Raw genomic sequence first — 17364 nt, 5'->3', positions numbered from 1 at the left:
CCCCAACACAGCACAGGCTGCAGTGGGCAGCACGAGCCTGGCCTCAGCTCCATGGACAGAGGCTTCGTGGTGGCTTGTCCCCTTCCTCATGCTCCCTCATCCCCTGTTTTGCAGACACCGTCGGTGAGAACCTGGAGTGGGAGTGAAGTGTCCCAGTGCTGTGTGTCCCAGACCCGGCTCCCGACCCCTCTTTGGTTCCAGCCCCCTGCCGCCCTTCAGCCAGCACCATGGTGGGGCAGAGCCCCCCCTGTGAGAGCAGCAGCACTGTGCTCCTGGAGCCCTTCGTCCATCAGGTCGGCGGCCACATGAGCATGATGAAGTACGACGAGCACACGGTCTGCAAGCCCTTGGTCTCGCAGGAGCTGAGCTTCTACGAGTCGCTGCCCTTGGCCATGAGGCAGTTCACGCCCCAGTACAAAGGTAAGGGGAGATGGGAGCTGGCAGCATCCTCACTGGGATTAGTCTTGACACTGGGATAAGGGGCTGGTGGCACCAGCTGGCTCAGTCTGAGCTGTGGAGCCCCATCACTTGTGGAGGACTTGCTGAGCAAGGATGCTTCCTGCATGGAAGTGTGCACAGGGGCAGGTCTGTGAGACTGGAAGGGTTTCCTGGGTCTCTGTGACTTGGGGGGGACGGGAATCTCTGATGTCTAAGGGTTGTGTGCTGGGTGATGGAGATCCCCCCCCAGCCCATCCCGTTGCTGCCGTGGTCAGCCTTGGTAACACAGGGGACTCCTGTTATGTCAAGTCGGGCTGAAATTGGTCTGTCTTTAGGGGGACTGGTGTGAAAAGGTGGATGCTGAAAGCATGAACATGATCCCCTCCTGGGAAGCCAAGAGCCTGGGCAGTGCAGGAGCAAGTCAGAGAGGGTGAACACAGAACAAGGGGCAGGAACAGGATGGGGTTTCACAACAGTGTTTGCTTTGAGGATTTTGCACGTCATGGCCCCGATAAGCTGGTGTGATGGTATGTGAATGGTGGCACTGAATAGGTGCAGGAAAACAGGGACTAGGAGAGTCTTGCACAAAACACATTCCAGGAGCTGACACATTATGTGCTCTGTTCAGTAGGGCTTTAAATTAGCATCCCCTGGGTAAACCAGAGGTATAGACCACTTCATTTCTCAAAAATCAGATCCAGGTGCTTGTCCTGCCACAAGCGAGACCTTCCCAGGACAGGGAAGAGCCTCCTGGGCTTGGTGCCCCCATCACTTCCTGGGGTCCTCTTCAAACACCTCCCCTACCCGTGTCTCTCCTTGCCTTGCACCACTTTCCCAGCTGAATTTCTCAGCTTGGCTACTGAGAAGCAGCACTTGCTGTCTGTGGAGACGTCCTCCTCCCTCCCTGTCTTGTTCCCTCACTATTTCTGCTTTTATTGTTGCTGCTCATAAAGCTCCTGACCCTGGATTTTTGTGAGAAGCTCAGCTGACACGTAAAAACTTAAAATATATCTTTTGGTCCTTCAGCGTTGCAGAAAAGAGCTCCGAGCATCAGCTGCGCTTTTGATGCACTTCCAATTCAATCTCTCCCTTTCCCACAAAGTCTGGGGCCTTCGCAGATTTATGGGACAACATTAAAAAGATGCTTAAGAAAACAAGTCTTCCTCTAAGCAATTTTCTTTAGCAAGGGCAGGGTTCTGTTCTGCAGAGCTGGGCCCTGCTCTGTCTCTCTAATAAAGATGTTCAGCAGTCCCAGCTTACCAGTTCAGGTGGCCTGGCTATTAATACCTCTGTCTTCTTTTTCTCTTCTGTTGCAAGTCCCAGTGAGTTTTGTGATGAGGGGTAATTAAATAGCACTTCCTCTCCAATTTGACATTGGGCACATGCTTTGTTTTCTTCTTTTCTGCTTATAACTGTCTTGGCCTGAATGCCAGGCAAAATAGAGAGGCGGTGACGGGGGAAAGGAGCATCAGGGGGAACAATCCTGAGGTCTTCATCACCTCTTCACATGTGTCCATGTTCCTCATCTCTATTCTTAGGCTGCAGGGCTGGGACCATTATGTAATGCTGACATTATGTGCAGTGTTGATCAAATGTCACCATTCAAATCTAACACCGAGACAGCTGCTTAAAGAATGTCTACTGCTTGCTTAACTGCTTCAGGCACGTTGGTGACCTTGGGACCAGCTTTTCCCCCCACCAGACCCTTTGAAGCTCTGCCTGCCCCAAGCTGAGCTTGCAGGGGGATGCTGGACTTGTTTTCAAGCCAGTTCTGCTCGGGTTCCTGCTGCATGTGGCAGTAAGTAAATGCACTTGTACATTCAAAGAACAAATCAGTGCGGGTAGAGCTATACAGCAACATGCTCTTGAGGATCCCTTGGATGCCGTGGGCATGGTGACAGCACCCATGAATACCCACTGGGTGCCTTGCTGGGGGTGGACAGGAGTGGGGCTGGGGTTCTGGTGACACGAAAAGGCCAGTAAAGACAAGTACTAAATACACCTTTCCTTCCAGATACGTGTTTTCTCATTGCAGTAGAAGAGAAGGTTGGTAGCCATGTGTTACAGGTTTGGTTTGCACTCATAGGTCACTTGCAGGACATATGCAAACCCCGCATGGAAGCACACCAAGAAACAAAAGTATTTTTCAGACTGAGACACAGGTATTTGAAGACAGACTGTTCGGCTGGAAGGAGGGAGAGGATCCCATTTCCTTGCCATTGAACTGCTCACGCTCGCCTTTGAAAATCTCCCCATTAATTTTCATATTAACGTAATATACTTCAGAACTCTTGGTTTCATGCTACATATAATGTTTTTTAGGGCCAGATTGTCAGCACTATGTAAATCAGCACAGCTCCATTGACTTGCAGGTCTGTAACTGGGACAGTTGTTAAGGTTCCAGGCTGCTATCGCGCCGTAGCTGAGATACAGCACTAGATTTGAAATTGAGGGCTTTATTTGCCTCGCATTGATTTAAGAGCCTACCTCCCTTGGAAATCCAAAGCAGGCATCTGAGCTGGTAGGAATTTCACTTGCTCTCAGTTATCTGCAATATGGATCTTTTACGAATGGGACTCAGTAGAAGGTCAAGTCGATAAAAGGAAGACAGAGCTCCTGGTGCTCACCATCACCATGAGCAATGGACTGATACAGCCGAAATATGATTTACCCCCTAGTTAAGGTTTCCAGCCCCCCAGTTCCCTTGGCAGAGCAGCCTGTGGATATTCCTCCCTCATTTCAGTGTAAAATTAGCCAATATAACCAAGCCTGCCATGGCACACGTTCAGATTAATGCAGATTTTAGGGCAAAAGGGAACTGAAACGGTTGTGGTACCTAAGCAGAGAGGCTGTATGGAGGGCATGAGCATCCTAATATAGCAAGAGCTGCAGGGTTATGGGGTGCAGGACCAGGTAGGGATGGGCACCCCGAGTCTAACAGTGTTGATGGCTGAAAGCAGCAGAGGGCAAACCCTTCTGCCTGTGTTTGCATACTATAATCTCACTTTGAATGGGGCGAAGGGAGTTTGCATATTTATTTGCTTCAGCAACTTAGCTCGGGAGAACAGAGCTTCTGTGTTTGCTCAGCTGCTGGAACACATCTCCCTGCAGTGCCTGGCAGACCAAGCGAGGATACCCTGGGGACAGCTGGATAAAACCCAGCTCCATGAGTTGCTAAGGGGGCTCTTTCCAGTGATGAGCTTTGCTGGTCCAACTGCCTTGACTGTCCTCTTTTGGATCAGCCTTCCTGCAGCCAGACTTGAAAGCAGCAGGGTACGACTCATGAGCTGGCATCCCCCTGAGCCCCAAAGGGCTGCTCTAAAAGTGCCTCTGCTGCCTTGAGAGGCTCAGACGGCCCTGGCAGAGGAGCAGCAGGAGCGGGGCTGCTGTTATCAGCCTTTCCCAGAAAGGTCAGAGCGCCTGGTACAAGCCATGGCCATTCCTGCTCTGTCATCTGAGATGTGGAGCTGTACCCATGCCAGGGCTGTGCTAAATATGCTGGATGGCATTTGAGCCCTGAGATTCCTGTTAGAGTCAGGGAAAATTACACTGCTAAAATACACTGTGGTGTTTTAAGCAATTAGGATGGAAAGTAGTAATCCCCAGTCACGTCATGTTCCCCTCGTGCATGAACGAACATCAGGCATGTAGGGGTTTGGTCCCCGTCATTGGCTGTTGGGGTGCTGGTCCTTGGTGCTTGGGGAAGGACACTACCATGACAATGTACGGGCATCACGTATGCAGGCAGTGCTGCCAGCCCAGGCACATGCATCTGCTCTTGCTCCTGGGGGCTCTCCAATTAAAGGAAGCAGTTGGCACAGTATTTGTCTTTGGAAAAGTCCTTCTCCCCTACCCTCCCTTTGCTACCTGCCAATGAAAAGCATTTCCAGCTTTGCCCTGTCTTAAATAGTGAGACCTAAATCCCTTGTCATAAATAAGCCAGGAGCTCCTGGTCCAACAGAGGGTCTTTGCTGGGTCACTTGTGGCATAGCAGAGCCTGGAGGGATGGAGGATAAAAGAACATGATGTTCAGACAAGACAGGTTTCAAGCCAAGCCTTGAGAGGAGGGAACATTAGAAAAGCCTGTGGCTGTTTTCCAGGGTCTCGGACTAATGGTGTTTGTTGGGCCTCAAATCACAGTGGGATCAGTGTGAGAGGCCACTAAAATACATCCTATTACATGCCAGCCCTCTCAGGAAGGCTGGACCCCTGGGGCTGGTGCAGATGGTGGCCAAGCCTGTATGGTAACCCCTGGGTTAACTCATTCCTGTTTGTTTTCCCCCTTTTTGTCCAGGCACTGTCTCCGTGCACCTCAAGAAGGACAGCCTTGGGAACGTGATGCTCATCGCCAGCCCCAGCCTGCAGACGGGGACCTGTGGCCGCGTGGACAATGCCACCAGTGAGCCTGCGGTGACGATATGGCACAAATGCAAGTGGGCTGCGAGCACCGGCACGGGCAGCGAGCACGCCTTCAGCACGTGGAGCCACACACAGGTCACCAAGACCTTCAAAGACAGGTGAGGGTCTGACATGGCTGGGATGCTCCCTGCAAACCTCCTCTAGGCCTTGCCTGGGGTGGTTTTGGTGGCACAACTCCTGCTTTAAGGCAAAGTGAGCAAAAGCGATGCACAGCTAAGGCGAAGAAAAGCAAAGCCCAGTCTAGTGGCTTCATGGCTCCTCTCTCCCCTGCTTGTGGATAGAGCGGGGCAGGTGTGGCTATTGCTGAGATGCTGTTGCTCAAATATGTGCCTCAAACTCTGCTTTAAACCTGTTTCCTCGGAGCACAGCGTGCTCCAAAAGGAGGAAGGGCCCCAGGAGAAGAGCCAGCAAACACGCAGCAAATAACACCCTTCTGCTGGTCACAGCCACACAGCAACGGCACACTCAAGGATGGTTCAGTCCTGCCCTCATTCCAGGGGAAAGCCATCTCTGAAAGGCATCATGGTGCCTGCAAGCATGCCGCTTGCACAGGCTTTCTGCAAGGCATCTTTCATCCCAAACAGGTTCAGAAAAGACCTGGGTCAGCTCTGTCTGAAGGGTGCAATATTGCTACCGTGAAACCCCTGCCCTCAGTGTGATGAGTTTTGGATGACGAGACCAAGGAATGACCCTCCAGGGAGAACAAATCTCTTCATTGCTCCCTCCCTGCCCTCCTCAAAGCCAGACCCTCTAAACTGGGAATGATTCCTAGTGTGGGACACCTTGCCTGTGTAGTGCCCATTAGGGAGATAAATAGAGATCCCTGGTGATCGGTGCTATGCATGGTGCTGTTCACAGGAGCCAAGCACACTTTGAAATTATAATGAAAGAAAATACTGGCACCTAGCAATAGCTGGATTTCTGAAAATTACTTTTACGGAGTAACAAAGGATGTCTGCAGGTTGGACATGATCAATATGTTTCCTTTGAGAGTCCCTGAAAATTCACCTTATCAAGTTTGATGCTCTACAAAAGAGGAAGGGAGGAAATATTCCCTTCTGGAGCTTACAAACCCAATGTGTTCTTTTGTGTGTTTTGTCTAGCTGCCCAGGGAAGAGGCTATTGAGGACAGACCTTCAGTACCGCACAGATTCGCTTTTGGAAGATGCAAATGGAAACCAGCCAGAAAGAAAGAGCTACAACCCCTGGGGACTGCACTGTCACCGGCAGCACCTGAACCGCATGTCCTCCAAGCACAACGAGAACAAACTGCATCGTATCCTTTTTCCTCTCTCCCCTCCAGCATGGAGGCAACAAGATATGTTTTATCAAGGGTATGCATCCCTCCTCGGCCCAGTCTCTGCGAAAATACAGAATATAGTTACTGGAAGTTGCTGTGAGTAAAAAAAACCCACTTCCCATAAAGGGTATTCAGCATAAGTGAAGGATCCCCTTGGCGTACATTTAAAAACACAACTATATAAGAATTAGCAGCTGTCTCACCTTTGATTTTCCTATTACACTTCATTACCCACCAGTCATGTGAGTAATAGAGTTTAACAACTCCCCCCACACCCACAGGAGTGAGCACAGCGCTGAGGCAAGGTGTCAGATTGACAGCCCAGGGCTATCGTGTCACTAGAGAATGGAGCTATTGGTGCTTTAATTGGTAGGACTGTACTACAGTAAATTAACTAAAATTGGCAGCAAGGGGCCTATAGCAACGACATGTTGGTAAAATTGGCTCAGGAAGTCTCATTACAGTTGTGAGCTGTTATGGAGAGCGTCAGCAGTTGCTCTGATTTAAAACCTCTTTCAATTAGAATTTAAAAGTATTTGGTTTCCCTTAACTCATGCTCAGAGTTTCTATTGCTTGAAAACGTGGTATCAAAATACAACTATCCCTGCATCCTGGACTTAAAGATGGGAACGCGGCAGCATGGTGATGATGCCTCAGAGGAGAAGAAAGCCCGGCACATCAAGAAGTGTGAACAAAGCACCTCTGCATCTCTGGGTGTTCGCATCTGTGGGATGCAGGTAAGACCTGGGGCCTTTTGGTATTTGCCTGACACACGGCTTGAAACCAAGCTAGGAACCTAAAGGGACTCTTTGTTAGTGTAAAGTGAAGCAGTTTAATTCTTGTCCTACACCTAATACAGACTGTGAGAACTGGCCACTCGCTGTGTGTGCTGTCCTCAAACAGGAGGGGATGCTTAGGGAAGAGAACAGAATATGGCACACGCAGGGTAACCCTTTCCCCATTCATCTCTGACTTCTGGAGACTTCACAAGCAGTAGATGGATAAGCACCACCCTGAAACACTGCTACGAGTATGAGCAGCTGGAAACAGTTTACCCCAACTGAGAATCTGCCTGTACATGAACAGATTCCCTTCTCATGCTCCTCTCTTGGCTGCTGCACAAAGAACAAAACCAAAAGAACATCCCATTGCCCTGCTCCTGCCTTGGCAGAGCTGCCTCCCGCTGCTGCAAGAGCCAAGGTTTATTTTGTGCTGTTACGGTTCCTCGTGCTCAGAATCACCACCCTGCCTCTAGAAACCCAAACCACGCATTTGTTTCACTCGTGCTTCTCAAGCAGGTTTCAAAGCACTGTTCTGCTGTGCCTGAAGGGTAATTATGAGGATGGTGATTATAAAGCACATACATAGCAGGGTAAACACTCGGTGTCAAAACCCATGTCCCTTTCTGGTCTGTGACATGTTTCTCTTGAGCAGATTATCCTTCAAATTACAACTGGCGTGTGAACTCATTGTGTATTCACTGCCTCGCTTCTTACTCAGTGTTACCAGAGCCTCACATACAAATTTCTGCCTACGTCTTGTCTCTTTGTGTTTAAGAAAGCAAGATTATTGCTACCCGGGCATTACATACTGTGGAAGGTACAAAGCTGGGGTATCCCTGTACTGCTGCAAACTCCTGCCACAGCCAGAGTGAAATGCTATAAATCACTACTGACACGGCTCTGATTTAGAGCTATTTGGGTTTCACAAAGGGGTAATTTATAGCAGTGCAACAAGAATCTGCACTAGTGGTTTAAATGGAATAGTTTAAATCTCCAGAAAAGACAGGAGGTGGGATTCAGTGAGGAGCCTGCGGGTGCATTGCCAGCATCACTACATACTGCCAGGCTGCAGAGCAGCCTCGCCCTGTTGCTCTCTTTGGGGCTGAGCTTTTTAGATATAGGCAAAATCTAGAGCTTTGGGAAAACTGAACAACTCAATCCGGACTGTTGCTCTCTTTCCTCAAGGTTTACCAAGCAGACACTGGCCATTTTCTCTGCAAAGACAAGTATTATGGGAGGAAACTCTCACCGGAGGGATTCAGGCAAACCCTGCGCCAGTTCCTGTGTAACGGCAACCACCTGCGGATGGATCTCCTGGAGCCCATCATCCTGCGGCTGAAAGCTCTGCTCTCTGTCATTAGGAAGCAAAGCTCTTACAGGTTCTACTCCAGCTCACTTCTCATCATTTATGACGGGCAGGAGCCCAAGGAGAACACGGCACCCTTGGATAATCACCTTCACTTCCAAAAAACAAACTGCACCACCTCACAGGGCACTCATCACTCCAGAGTTGACGTCCGGATGATAGACTTTGCCCACACCACGTTTAAGGGCTCCAAGTGCAATCACACCACTTATGATGGGCCAGACCACGGCTATATTTTTGGCTTGGAGAATCTCATCAAAATCCTTCAGAATATCTCAGAAGGAAAATGAGAAATTCCTGTGTGAAATAGCCTGGATTGACTGGTGACTGATAGCCCTGGGAAGTTCCACGTTGGGTCAGTTGTACGGGACCCTCACCGCTGCTGGACCTCATGTGCACGTTTGGAATGAGGGCACGGACAGCTTGCTAGGAAAGTGCAAAAAGCTCTAGGTGCCGTGAATGAACTGAAGCGTAAAAAGCAAAGAGCTGAAAGAATGTTTTGCCTGCAATCAATCAGAAGATTTATTTTCCCTTCTTGTTTTACTGCTGTCCTTGATTTATTTGTGAGCCAAAAGAAAGCATTACTTGAAAGAGTCTTAATGATAAAATAGGACCTGCTCACCTCTACACTCAGGAAGCCAAACGGGCTGAGGCCATACCGTGGGCTCGAGTGAGACTATTAGAATGAGCTGGCGGGTCTGAGCAGGTTGCAGCATCACCTCCGACTCCTGCTCACCACAGACGGGAAAGAAAAGCAGCCCTCAACACTCACACTGCATGTGCCCAGCGCTGTGAGGCCAGCGGGTGCTCTCCCTACAGCCCAGGGGCTGAAACACAGACCTACGAGATGCTGCAGAGGTTCTGAGCTGGGGACCTCAACCAAGAACTGGACCTCACAAAGGTTTAATATCCCTGTGGGATTCTATCAGGGCATGTTTCAGGAACCTTCTAAGCAAGGAGCTCCACAGGGGCTGGAATGTGATGATTCTGTCAGCGATCAGTCACAAAAAACATTCACATCAAGGTATTTTTGCTTTAAAAAAGTGAAAAAAAAGTGTGAGATTGAGTCAGGGACTAGACGTTAAAGGTCACCTAGAAATTCTTTGACACAAATATTGTGTGCGTTTGAAGGAGACAATAGCAAGACTGAAAATCATGTTTACAGCTTTTGTGGACAGATTTTATTATTATGGAACAAACATAATTCCTTCCTGCATGGTGTGGGAGACCTGAAAGAGAAATCCTTACACAAGGAACAGCGCTACAGAACCCCATTACTGGGGAGTGGGGATATGAGTAAAACATGAATAAAATTGTCAAAATAACTCCCACTTGTTGTCCATCTCTCTTTCACTTCTATAGCATCCTTAAGTTACGTGATCTGTGTTTTAGGGCTGCATGTTTTGAGCAGTTATCTCCACAGGTTTAACCACCAGATCTCAAGGGACACCCCTTCACTTGTATTTTATTGCATACAGCTGATGAATTGCTACAGTTTATAGTTGGAAAATTTATGTCATTTGGCCCAGTTGTGCGTTTTACTTGGCCTAAAGTCCATCTGGGAAGACCTTGTTATTTACTGCATGTTGTTCACAGTGTTGCCTGTTTCTTGCTCACAAACTCAGATGGCTATAATAAAACCCCACAAACACTCTGCTTCAGCAGCGAAAGGGTTGAGTTGTCAATGTCCTGGCTCGCAGGCATGCATGTGGGCTGTGATCAGTGCTAACTGTGGCTGGTCACAGCTTTCCTGATGGGGTTTATACAGACCCACCTCAGCATCCACATGCTCTGAGCCTCTTGCTCAGAGGAACATAAACTCCGGGAGTGGGGAAGGATGAAGAAGGGTCTAAGCATGACACCAGCAGCCAGACTTGCTTGTCAGTGGAGCAAAACCCCTGCTTTGGCTCATGGAAAGAAAACAGTAATCGAGGTAGGACAAGGGGTAATGAGTTAAAACTTAAACAAAGGAGATTCAGGTTAGATATATGGAAGAAGCTCTTCCCTGTGAGGGTGCTGAGGCGCTGGCACAGGGTGCCCAGAGAAGCTGTGGCTGCCCCATCCCTGGCAGTGCTCAAGACCAGGTTGGACACAGGGGCTTGGAGCAACCTGCTCTAGTGGAAGGTGTCCCTGCCCGTGGCAGGGGGTTGAAGCTGGAGGAGCTTTAAGCTCCCTCCCAACCCAAAGCATTCTGAGATTCCATGATTCTATCTGTTGCTTCAGTAGCGATAGAAGGCATCCTGCTGTTTTTACTCCTTATACATCAGCACATAACTACCAAGTACTTAACCATTTGCCTGCCAAAGGGGGAGCTCTGAGCCAGCGCACAACATGATGTACTACTCTACGTGGGGTAGGGGAAAACCAGACAGGACTTTCTAAGTGTTAAACCGGCCAGAACTCAATCACTGCAGTGATGTGATGATGCGATGCGCTGTGCTGTGCTGATGTGATGTGATGTGGCTCTGCCGTCCCGGGCCGGGACCGTGCGGGACCGAGGTCCCTCTGCAGCGGACCCAGGCTGCCGATCGCTGCCGATCGCTGCCTCCGGACACACGGGGCAGGCTGCGGGCACCCGGAGCGGTGACGGGACCAGCGTAACGACCTGTCCCCCGGGGGACACCCGCCCGTTCCCCGCCGCGCTGCGCCTGCGCGGCCCCGCCGGGCCCGTCTCGGCCGCCGTAGGCCACGTGAGGCGCGATGGCCGCCAGCCGGTACCGGCGGTTCCTGAAGCTGTGCGAGGAGTGGCCGGTGGAGGACACGAAGCGGCAGCGGGACCTGGGCGCGTTCCTGCGGCAGCGGGTGGCGCAGGCCTTCCGCGAGGGCGAGAACACGCAGGTGAGGGAGGCGGCGGGGCGGGCGCACACGGTTTAACGGGCTGTCTGAGGCACAAACCAGAGCTTGGGTTGAAGGGACCTTAAAGCTCCTCCAGCTCCAACCCCCTGCCACGGGCAGGGACACCTTCCACTAGAGCAGGTTGCTCCAAGCCCCTGTGTCCAACCTGGCCTTGAACACTGCCAGGGATGGGGCAGCCACAGCTTCTCTGGGCACCCTGTGCCAGCGCCTCAGCACCCTCACAGGGAAGAACTTCTGCCTAAGAGCTCATCTCAATCTCCCCTCTGGCAGGTTAAAGCCATTCCCCTTGTCCTGTCCCCACAGGCCCTTGTCCAAAGCCCCTCTCCAGGTTTCTTGTAGCCCCTTTAGGCACTGGAGCTGCTCTAAGGTCTCCCCTTCAGGAGCCTTCTCTTCTCCAGGCTGCCCCAGCCCAGCTCTCTCAGCCTGTCTCCAGAGCAGAGCTGCTCCAGCCCTCGCAGTAGCTCCGTGGCCTCCTCTGGCCTCACTCCAACAGGTCCCTCACTTAGGGCAAGCTGCAGTTTATACCCAGTTCTTGCATCATGTGCATGTACCTTCCATGTGCACTGTGTGCTTTGGAGAACCCCATTCCTGTGGTCGGGGCAGTGGGGCAGAAAGCACCGTGACTTTGTCAGTGCTGTGCTGGAATTGAGTTGGTTTGTGTGTTTTGCTCACCGTGATGACAGTGTGCTGCAGTGTGGAGTACATAGTGAAATGCAGCGTTGCCTGGCACTGTTAGGATGCAGCAGTTGTAAAATTAAATTCCAGTTACAGCATAATTGTGTTGGAGTTTAGGCTTTGGTGCTGAAATAAATTAGACAAGTCAATGCTTGACTTGGGATGCAGACCTTTAGAGCCATGGAGGTGTTGCTGTGGAGTGTCAAATTGCCTTTTCTCAGCATAAAAACATTCCAGATAGGCGTTTTCTACTTCAAGGGGCCATTATAGTTATCTAATTCTCTATTGGTCACCAGAACAGTCTGCAGCAGGCATTTCGGAAAGTGCTTATTGCTTTTCCTTGCGCTCAGGACAGCTGAATGTGCTGCACCAATTGGCTACAAGGTCCCAAAGTTGCTACTCATCTTGAAAATCTAAATTGATGCCTGCAGCACTGATGTCTATTTGTATGTATAAAGGTTTAATATAGCTAAGGAAATGTACTGGCAGACAGCAGGAGGAATGTCTGAGGAAAGAACTTGAACCATAAAGGATACTTAGTCAGGCTAATGTCTGGTTTATTCACGTGGAATAAGGTTTGCTGATTGTACAGGGTGGGGGAATGCTGTTTCTGCTGCCCATTTAATAGCTGTTGCTGCTGTCATTACTAAAACATTAGCAGGGTCATTTGAGATGTGACTCCAAGATATGTTAAACTGAAGATGATCTGCATTGTGATGGTGCTTACTTCTGACTGACTGTCTACGTATCCTCTCTCCTGCAGCAGCCTTTACCTACTGAATAAGGAGAGCCTTGCTTTAGTCCTATAGCTTGTGCAGAGGAGGCATTACCCGCCCTGTGCTGAACCTGAGCCAGTCCCCCAGGGACAGATGAGCCGTGTCATTTTATCCTGACATGCTTCTGTTGATGCTATTCTTATTCATGTATCCGTTTGAATCATTTATGTTTGATGTCATTGGGCAGCTATGCAGAGTTCTGGTCGGGTTGGCCCCAACTGTAAAGCAGAAAACCAAGATGACATGCCAGCCACGCTGCTAACTCGATGGCTCTGCAAGGCAGAGGCATCTGTCAGAGGCACCTAGCAGAGGTTTAGTTATTAGCAAGATCTTTCCAATCTACTAGACCAAAATAGAAATCCATTTACCCTTCACAAGCTGTGCAATGTCTTTCATGCTGCTTTTCCTTGATCAGTTATAAGTATTTTTAGCCTGCGCCAGGATTTTCTAACTTCCATCCTGGTACATTATTCTAGTTGATGCTTTAGAATCAAACAGGAGGCAAAACTGGCCTTTGAGCAAGAAGTCTTGCAGATTTCACAGCGCTATAGAAGTGAGAAAGCTGTCCAGCAATATTCTCATTAACTGTGTATTCACAGTTGATCTGTCAAATCTTTTTGAACAAAGTTTTAGGTCCCTTCTGGAAATAACATGCCTTGTTATTCACCGAGTGGGTGAGAAGTAGAGGGGAAAGAAAATGATCTGCATTCTGGAGCAGCATAGTAGTGGTCACAAGCATCCTACTGGGAAGTCACCGAAGGTGCTCCTTGACTGTCCTTCTCACAAGTCTTGAAACGAGGTGGGTTTTGCTGTGGAGGTTTAAAGTAAGACTCGTGTAATACTTTTATCCCTTTCCAGATTGCTGACCCTGAGAACTGTGACCAAATGTACGAGAGCTTAGTCAGAATCCACACCAACTACTACAAAAACAAGGTGAGGTTTGGCATTAGCCATCATCCCTCTTCTAGGGGGTGAGTCACCTCCCTCCTCTGGCGTTGGCTGCCTCATCCCAGCAGGATTTCTGGAAGTGTTGAACAGACAATTGAGCAGTTGGGTGGATGCAGCACGACCTGGTGCCTTTGGTCACTCCAGGAAAGCTGCAGACATCTTGTTCTCTGTGACATGTATGAACGGTTCTTGGTATGGATGAACAGAACTCCCAGAGCTCGACTGAAACTGAGCTCAGATTCTACCATATGGTGACTTTTTTACCTTTTTTAATGCACTACAAGTAACATTCTTTTCTGTCTCTCTCTCCTTCTCTCACCTGCTTGCTCCCTTGTGCAGTATCCACGCCTGAAAGACACGAACTTCACAGGAGTGACAGTAGAAGATTGCAAGATGATACTAGCAACAGGTACCGATAGTGTGCTTGACCTGAGAATAAGTCAGTGCAGGAGATAAAGTACATTCTAGTCTTTGTAGCGTTCACTGCATCACTCCTATTGAACCCCTGTGACTAAAGGACAGAATGGGACTGCTGTGCAAGTATATTAGGATGTTTAATGGGGAGTAACTTCAGGAGTAATTGAGGAGATCTTCAGTAATCCGTCAGGGTGAAAAGTCAATTGTAGTTTGCACTGGGCAGGAACAGCAAAGAGTTTGCAAAGGCTCTTTGACATCAGATTGCAGGAACTGTGTGAGAGATAGGCACATTCACTGTGTCATTCCAAAATATAGCTTGGCTTCTGTTTCACCAGGTTTGAGTTCCCTTCAGTGTTTTTTTGTGTTAGACTTCGAGAGAAAACAGGGTACCATGATGCAGAAACACTCTCAGCCAGATCATTTATTAAGTAAGTGCAGTGTAGGAATCTAGTGCAGTTTTGTTCTGCTCCAGTTCCTGACTTTGACTGCAATGTGTGGAAACTGAATATTACTTGTTAGTGATAAGAGACTCCCTGCACAATGGATTGGAAGGGAAAACAAACTTGCTTCTGGCCCCAAAATAGAAATTCATTAAGATGAAAGTCAAAAAAAAGGGAAATATATGTAAGGCAAAGCTGTTATAAGAGGGCTTTCATTCCTTTGCTTTGCTTTCTCTTTCGCCAGCTCTCTCTTTTCTCCTTTTGCAGACGTTCTGCAACAGATGGAAGACATGAAAAAAGGGACGTGGAAAAAACTGCGAGAAAAGTTTTATGCCAAGAAACCTGAAGAGGACTCCAAGTGATAGGCCAGCTCCAATTCTCCACTGTATATATTCCTGAACACTGTATGTTGCCATGATGAATAAAACCATTTATTCCTCTTAGCAACAGCATTTTTGTTCAGCCCTACACCCTTCATATTTAGTGCTCCCTCTTTTCCTTAAAATCTAGGACATGCTTAACACATTGTGCTGAAACCTTATTGGAGCAATGTAGTGCAGAGGAAAGATCTTAGTGGTGTTAGAAGTGATCCTTTGTATTATGAGAAATGAAACAACCAGGAAGACGCACAGAGGCAGGAGGTGCGACTATGTTAGCTTTGAATGGGCTTGTGAAGATAACAATAGTGATGTGAAAACGTAGCTATGCCTGTGTTTCTGTGTGTTAGCACTGGTAGCAGTGAAATTGAGGGAGGGATACTTTAATCATCACATTTATTTTCCCTTTGAGAAGACACAGGAGAAGCCTGAGGGTGTCTTTACCATGGTGACAGTGGAGTGGTGCAAGAGTTTAATTGAGATTTCAATCAGATGCTGCTGGGGTGTGTTGCAACTCAAGGTAGCTGTGTGCAGCTTTCCCTCAGCATGATGAGAAAGTTCTGTGGGTTACTGCATATCCGAGGGTTAAAGATAGGTTTTAATGACATGTTGGTATATAGGGCCATAAACAAATTTCAACTGTGATTAGGCCATTGCTGTGGCCTATTTTAATTCCTTTTTAAAGCTTTGATACTTGCATCAGTGTCTATTCTCGGGAGCAGAGGCTGGAGCTGGGATGCCTGCAGCACTGCTTGGCTTGGGCAGGATGAGTGTCTAGAACACAGCTCTGCCAGGACGCTGCTTGGCTCCAGGCAGCACCAGCAGCTGCTCCTTTTTATGTCCTTTTTATGTATTTGAACAGTGTTTTCCTGGCAAGTACTGAAAGAATTTGAAACTTTGCAGCAGGCTCCAATCCAAAGCTTCAGAAAACAGGGCTGGTGTTCAAGGTAGGATTCTTCTTCTGGCTGGAGCATCGTACTACATGTTAATGTTTACCAGCTGGAGCTGAGAGCACTGGGTTGTGGAGCACCTTGGATAATACAGCCCGGGTTTGGCTTCAGGTCCTTGGGCTGTTCTGCATCTCTCTCTGTAACAGCCCCATTACGTAGCAGAGTGCACAGGAAGGGAGCTTTCTTGACCATGTTTAAGTTTTTATTATAACATGATTTTGTATTTAATTTAGTTAAGGCAACTTACACTTCAGTTCTTAAGTAACAACAATAACAAAAAGTAAAACATTACACCAGAGATGAAACTAAAACACAGGACACCCCTTCACAGTGAACTCCTGTAAACCTGCACTCTCCTACTACTACTGCCCAGATACTCTTGGTCCACAGAAGGAAAAAAAAGACTAGTTCACACTAGTACAAGCTTAGATACTCATCGGGTGAGTTACATTAACAAATCCATCTCCTTGAGTTCAGCTTCTCTTTACTGCACCCCAGTGATGAACAGAGTTCTTTAAATGGAGAGGGATCAGCATGGAGCAGGTACAGCAAATACGATGGCTGGTTTGCAAAGATCCACGTGTACTAGTGCCACTCTTGGAATAAGTTAAATATTGCAGCCCTACAGCTACTTGCACTGCACCTGAGGTGGAGGCCATCAGAATGCAGCGCATGGAGATAAAGATACAACCCTCCACATTTGCAAAATAAAGAGTTATTGCAATGAGGAATTAAAGTCCTGTATAACTTATCTTCCTACAAGGGCATTAGAGTAACGTGTGGGTCCAGGTATTGTGAGGAATCCTGGCCAGTCCCTGGCTCCTGAATTGCTTACAAGCACTCTATGGGAAACGGTGGCTGAAGCCCTTGGCATAGTCCATCCCTCCCCGACAGCAACAGCCACGCGTGGAACCCAGGAATAAGCAGCCTCGTAGCTGATGCATAGCGCAGTCCCTCGGTGAGTGAAGCCAGTGCTTCGGCTGTGTCTTAGTGGTTCATGGTATTCTGGACATCCACAAACCCCATCCTTTGTCTGCGCTTCCGTTGCTCTGTCATCTGCAGTTCAAACAAGGACACAGGTGAGGTAGGAAACCAGGCTGCCTTTCTGTTCACTGACACCCGCAAGTGTGGGACTGACGAGGCTGCTTTAAGCCTCTGCCAAAAATCCCTGCGAGTTGGACTCCAGCTGATGAGGAAGCTAAGTATCAGAAAGCCCCAAGTATCCCTGAGCCCCCCCACCAAAAGGGCTGCAAGAGCCCTTTGCTTTGTATCTGAAGTTGTACTGGTGGGGGCTGCTCCTGCCTGTTCCTTGCAGTTGGTGACTATTTTAGTAAGGACAGCGGGTTCCTAGTCAGGTGTTCCTCAAGTGTTCCTATTTTAAGTATGTTTAATACCTGTTCCTTCAGCTCGTTCAGCTGGGAGGTGAGATGGGACACCAGCTTCATTGTGGTGTTGAGTTTGTCTTGAAGATTCCGGATCTCATTCTGTTCCCCTTCCCCTTCATTGCTGACCAGAGACATGGCTCGCATCCGGGGGAACCAGTCAAGGTTCTTGTTCTGGAAAAATGAGCACGGAGAATGGGAGTGGGAGAGGAGGAGGGAAGAGACGTGGTAGGATGTC

At 48.7% G+C, this 17364-nt stretch overlaps 3 protein-coding genes across 4 annotated transcripts in view; 2 read left to right on the top strand and 1 right to left on the bottom strand.

The window, feature by feature from the left end:
• Positions 1–227: 227 nt before the first annotated feature.
• IP6K3 (inositol hexakisphosphate kinase 3) lies at positions 228–9636 on the top strand. Its single transcript, XM_030473262.1, has 5 exons — positions 228–420; positions 4733–4955; positions 5961–6133; positions 6719–6894; positions 8125–9636. Exons 1-5 carry the CDS (start codon positions 228–230, stop codon positions 8593–8595), a joined length of 1236 nt encoding a protein of 411 aa, XP_030329122.1. The 3' UTR covers positions 8596–9636.
• Positions 9637–10942: 1306 nt separating this feature from the next.
• Positions 10943–14860, top strand: LOC115602290 (ubiquinol-cytochrome-c reductase complex assembly factor 2). Of its 2 annotated transcripts, none has more exons than XM_030473259.1 (4): positions 10943–11143; positions 13471–13545; positions 13900–13969; positions 14685–14860. In XM_030473259.1, the coding sequence occupies exons 1-4, from the start codon at positions 11006–11008 to the stop codon at positions 14777–14779; spliced, it is 378 nt and encodes a 125-aa protein (XP_030329119.1). In that variant the 5' UTR covers positions 10943–11005; the 3' UTR covers positions 14780–14860. The 2 variants fall into 2 exon arrangements, with proteins under 2 accessions (XP_030329119.1, XP_030329120.1); XM_030473260.1 differs by having other exon boundaries at positions 10965–11143; positions 14662–14860.
• A 1064-nt stretch (positions 14861–15924) lies between these two features.
• ITPR3 (inositol 1,4,5-trisphosphate receptor type 3) overlaps positions 15925–17364 on the bottom strand; it is a 38858-nt gene continuing 37418 nt past the window's right edge. Inside the window, exons 58-59 of the mRNA XM_030473258.1 lie at positions 17139–17300; positions 15925–16800 (exon numbers count right to left, since the gene is read on the bottom strand). Coding sequence (XP_030329118.1) covers positions 16732–16800; positions 17139–17300 — 231 coding nt within the window. The 3' untranslated portion in view covers positions 15925–16731. The remainder of the gene's footprint in view (positions 16801–17138; positions 17301–17364) is intronic.

The sequence above is a fragment of the Strigops habroptila genome, chromosome 18, assembly GCF_004027225.2.
Source record: "Strigops habroptila isolate Jane chromosome 18, bStrHab1.2.pri, whole genome shotgun sequence".
In the NCBI taxonomy this organism is placed as follows: Eukaryota; Metazoa; Chordata; class Aves; order Psittaciformes; family Psittacidae; genus Strigops; species Strigops habroptila.
Note: the sequence above shows the minus strand (reverse complement) of the source record. Positions and strands in the feature narration are given on the sequence as shown.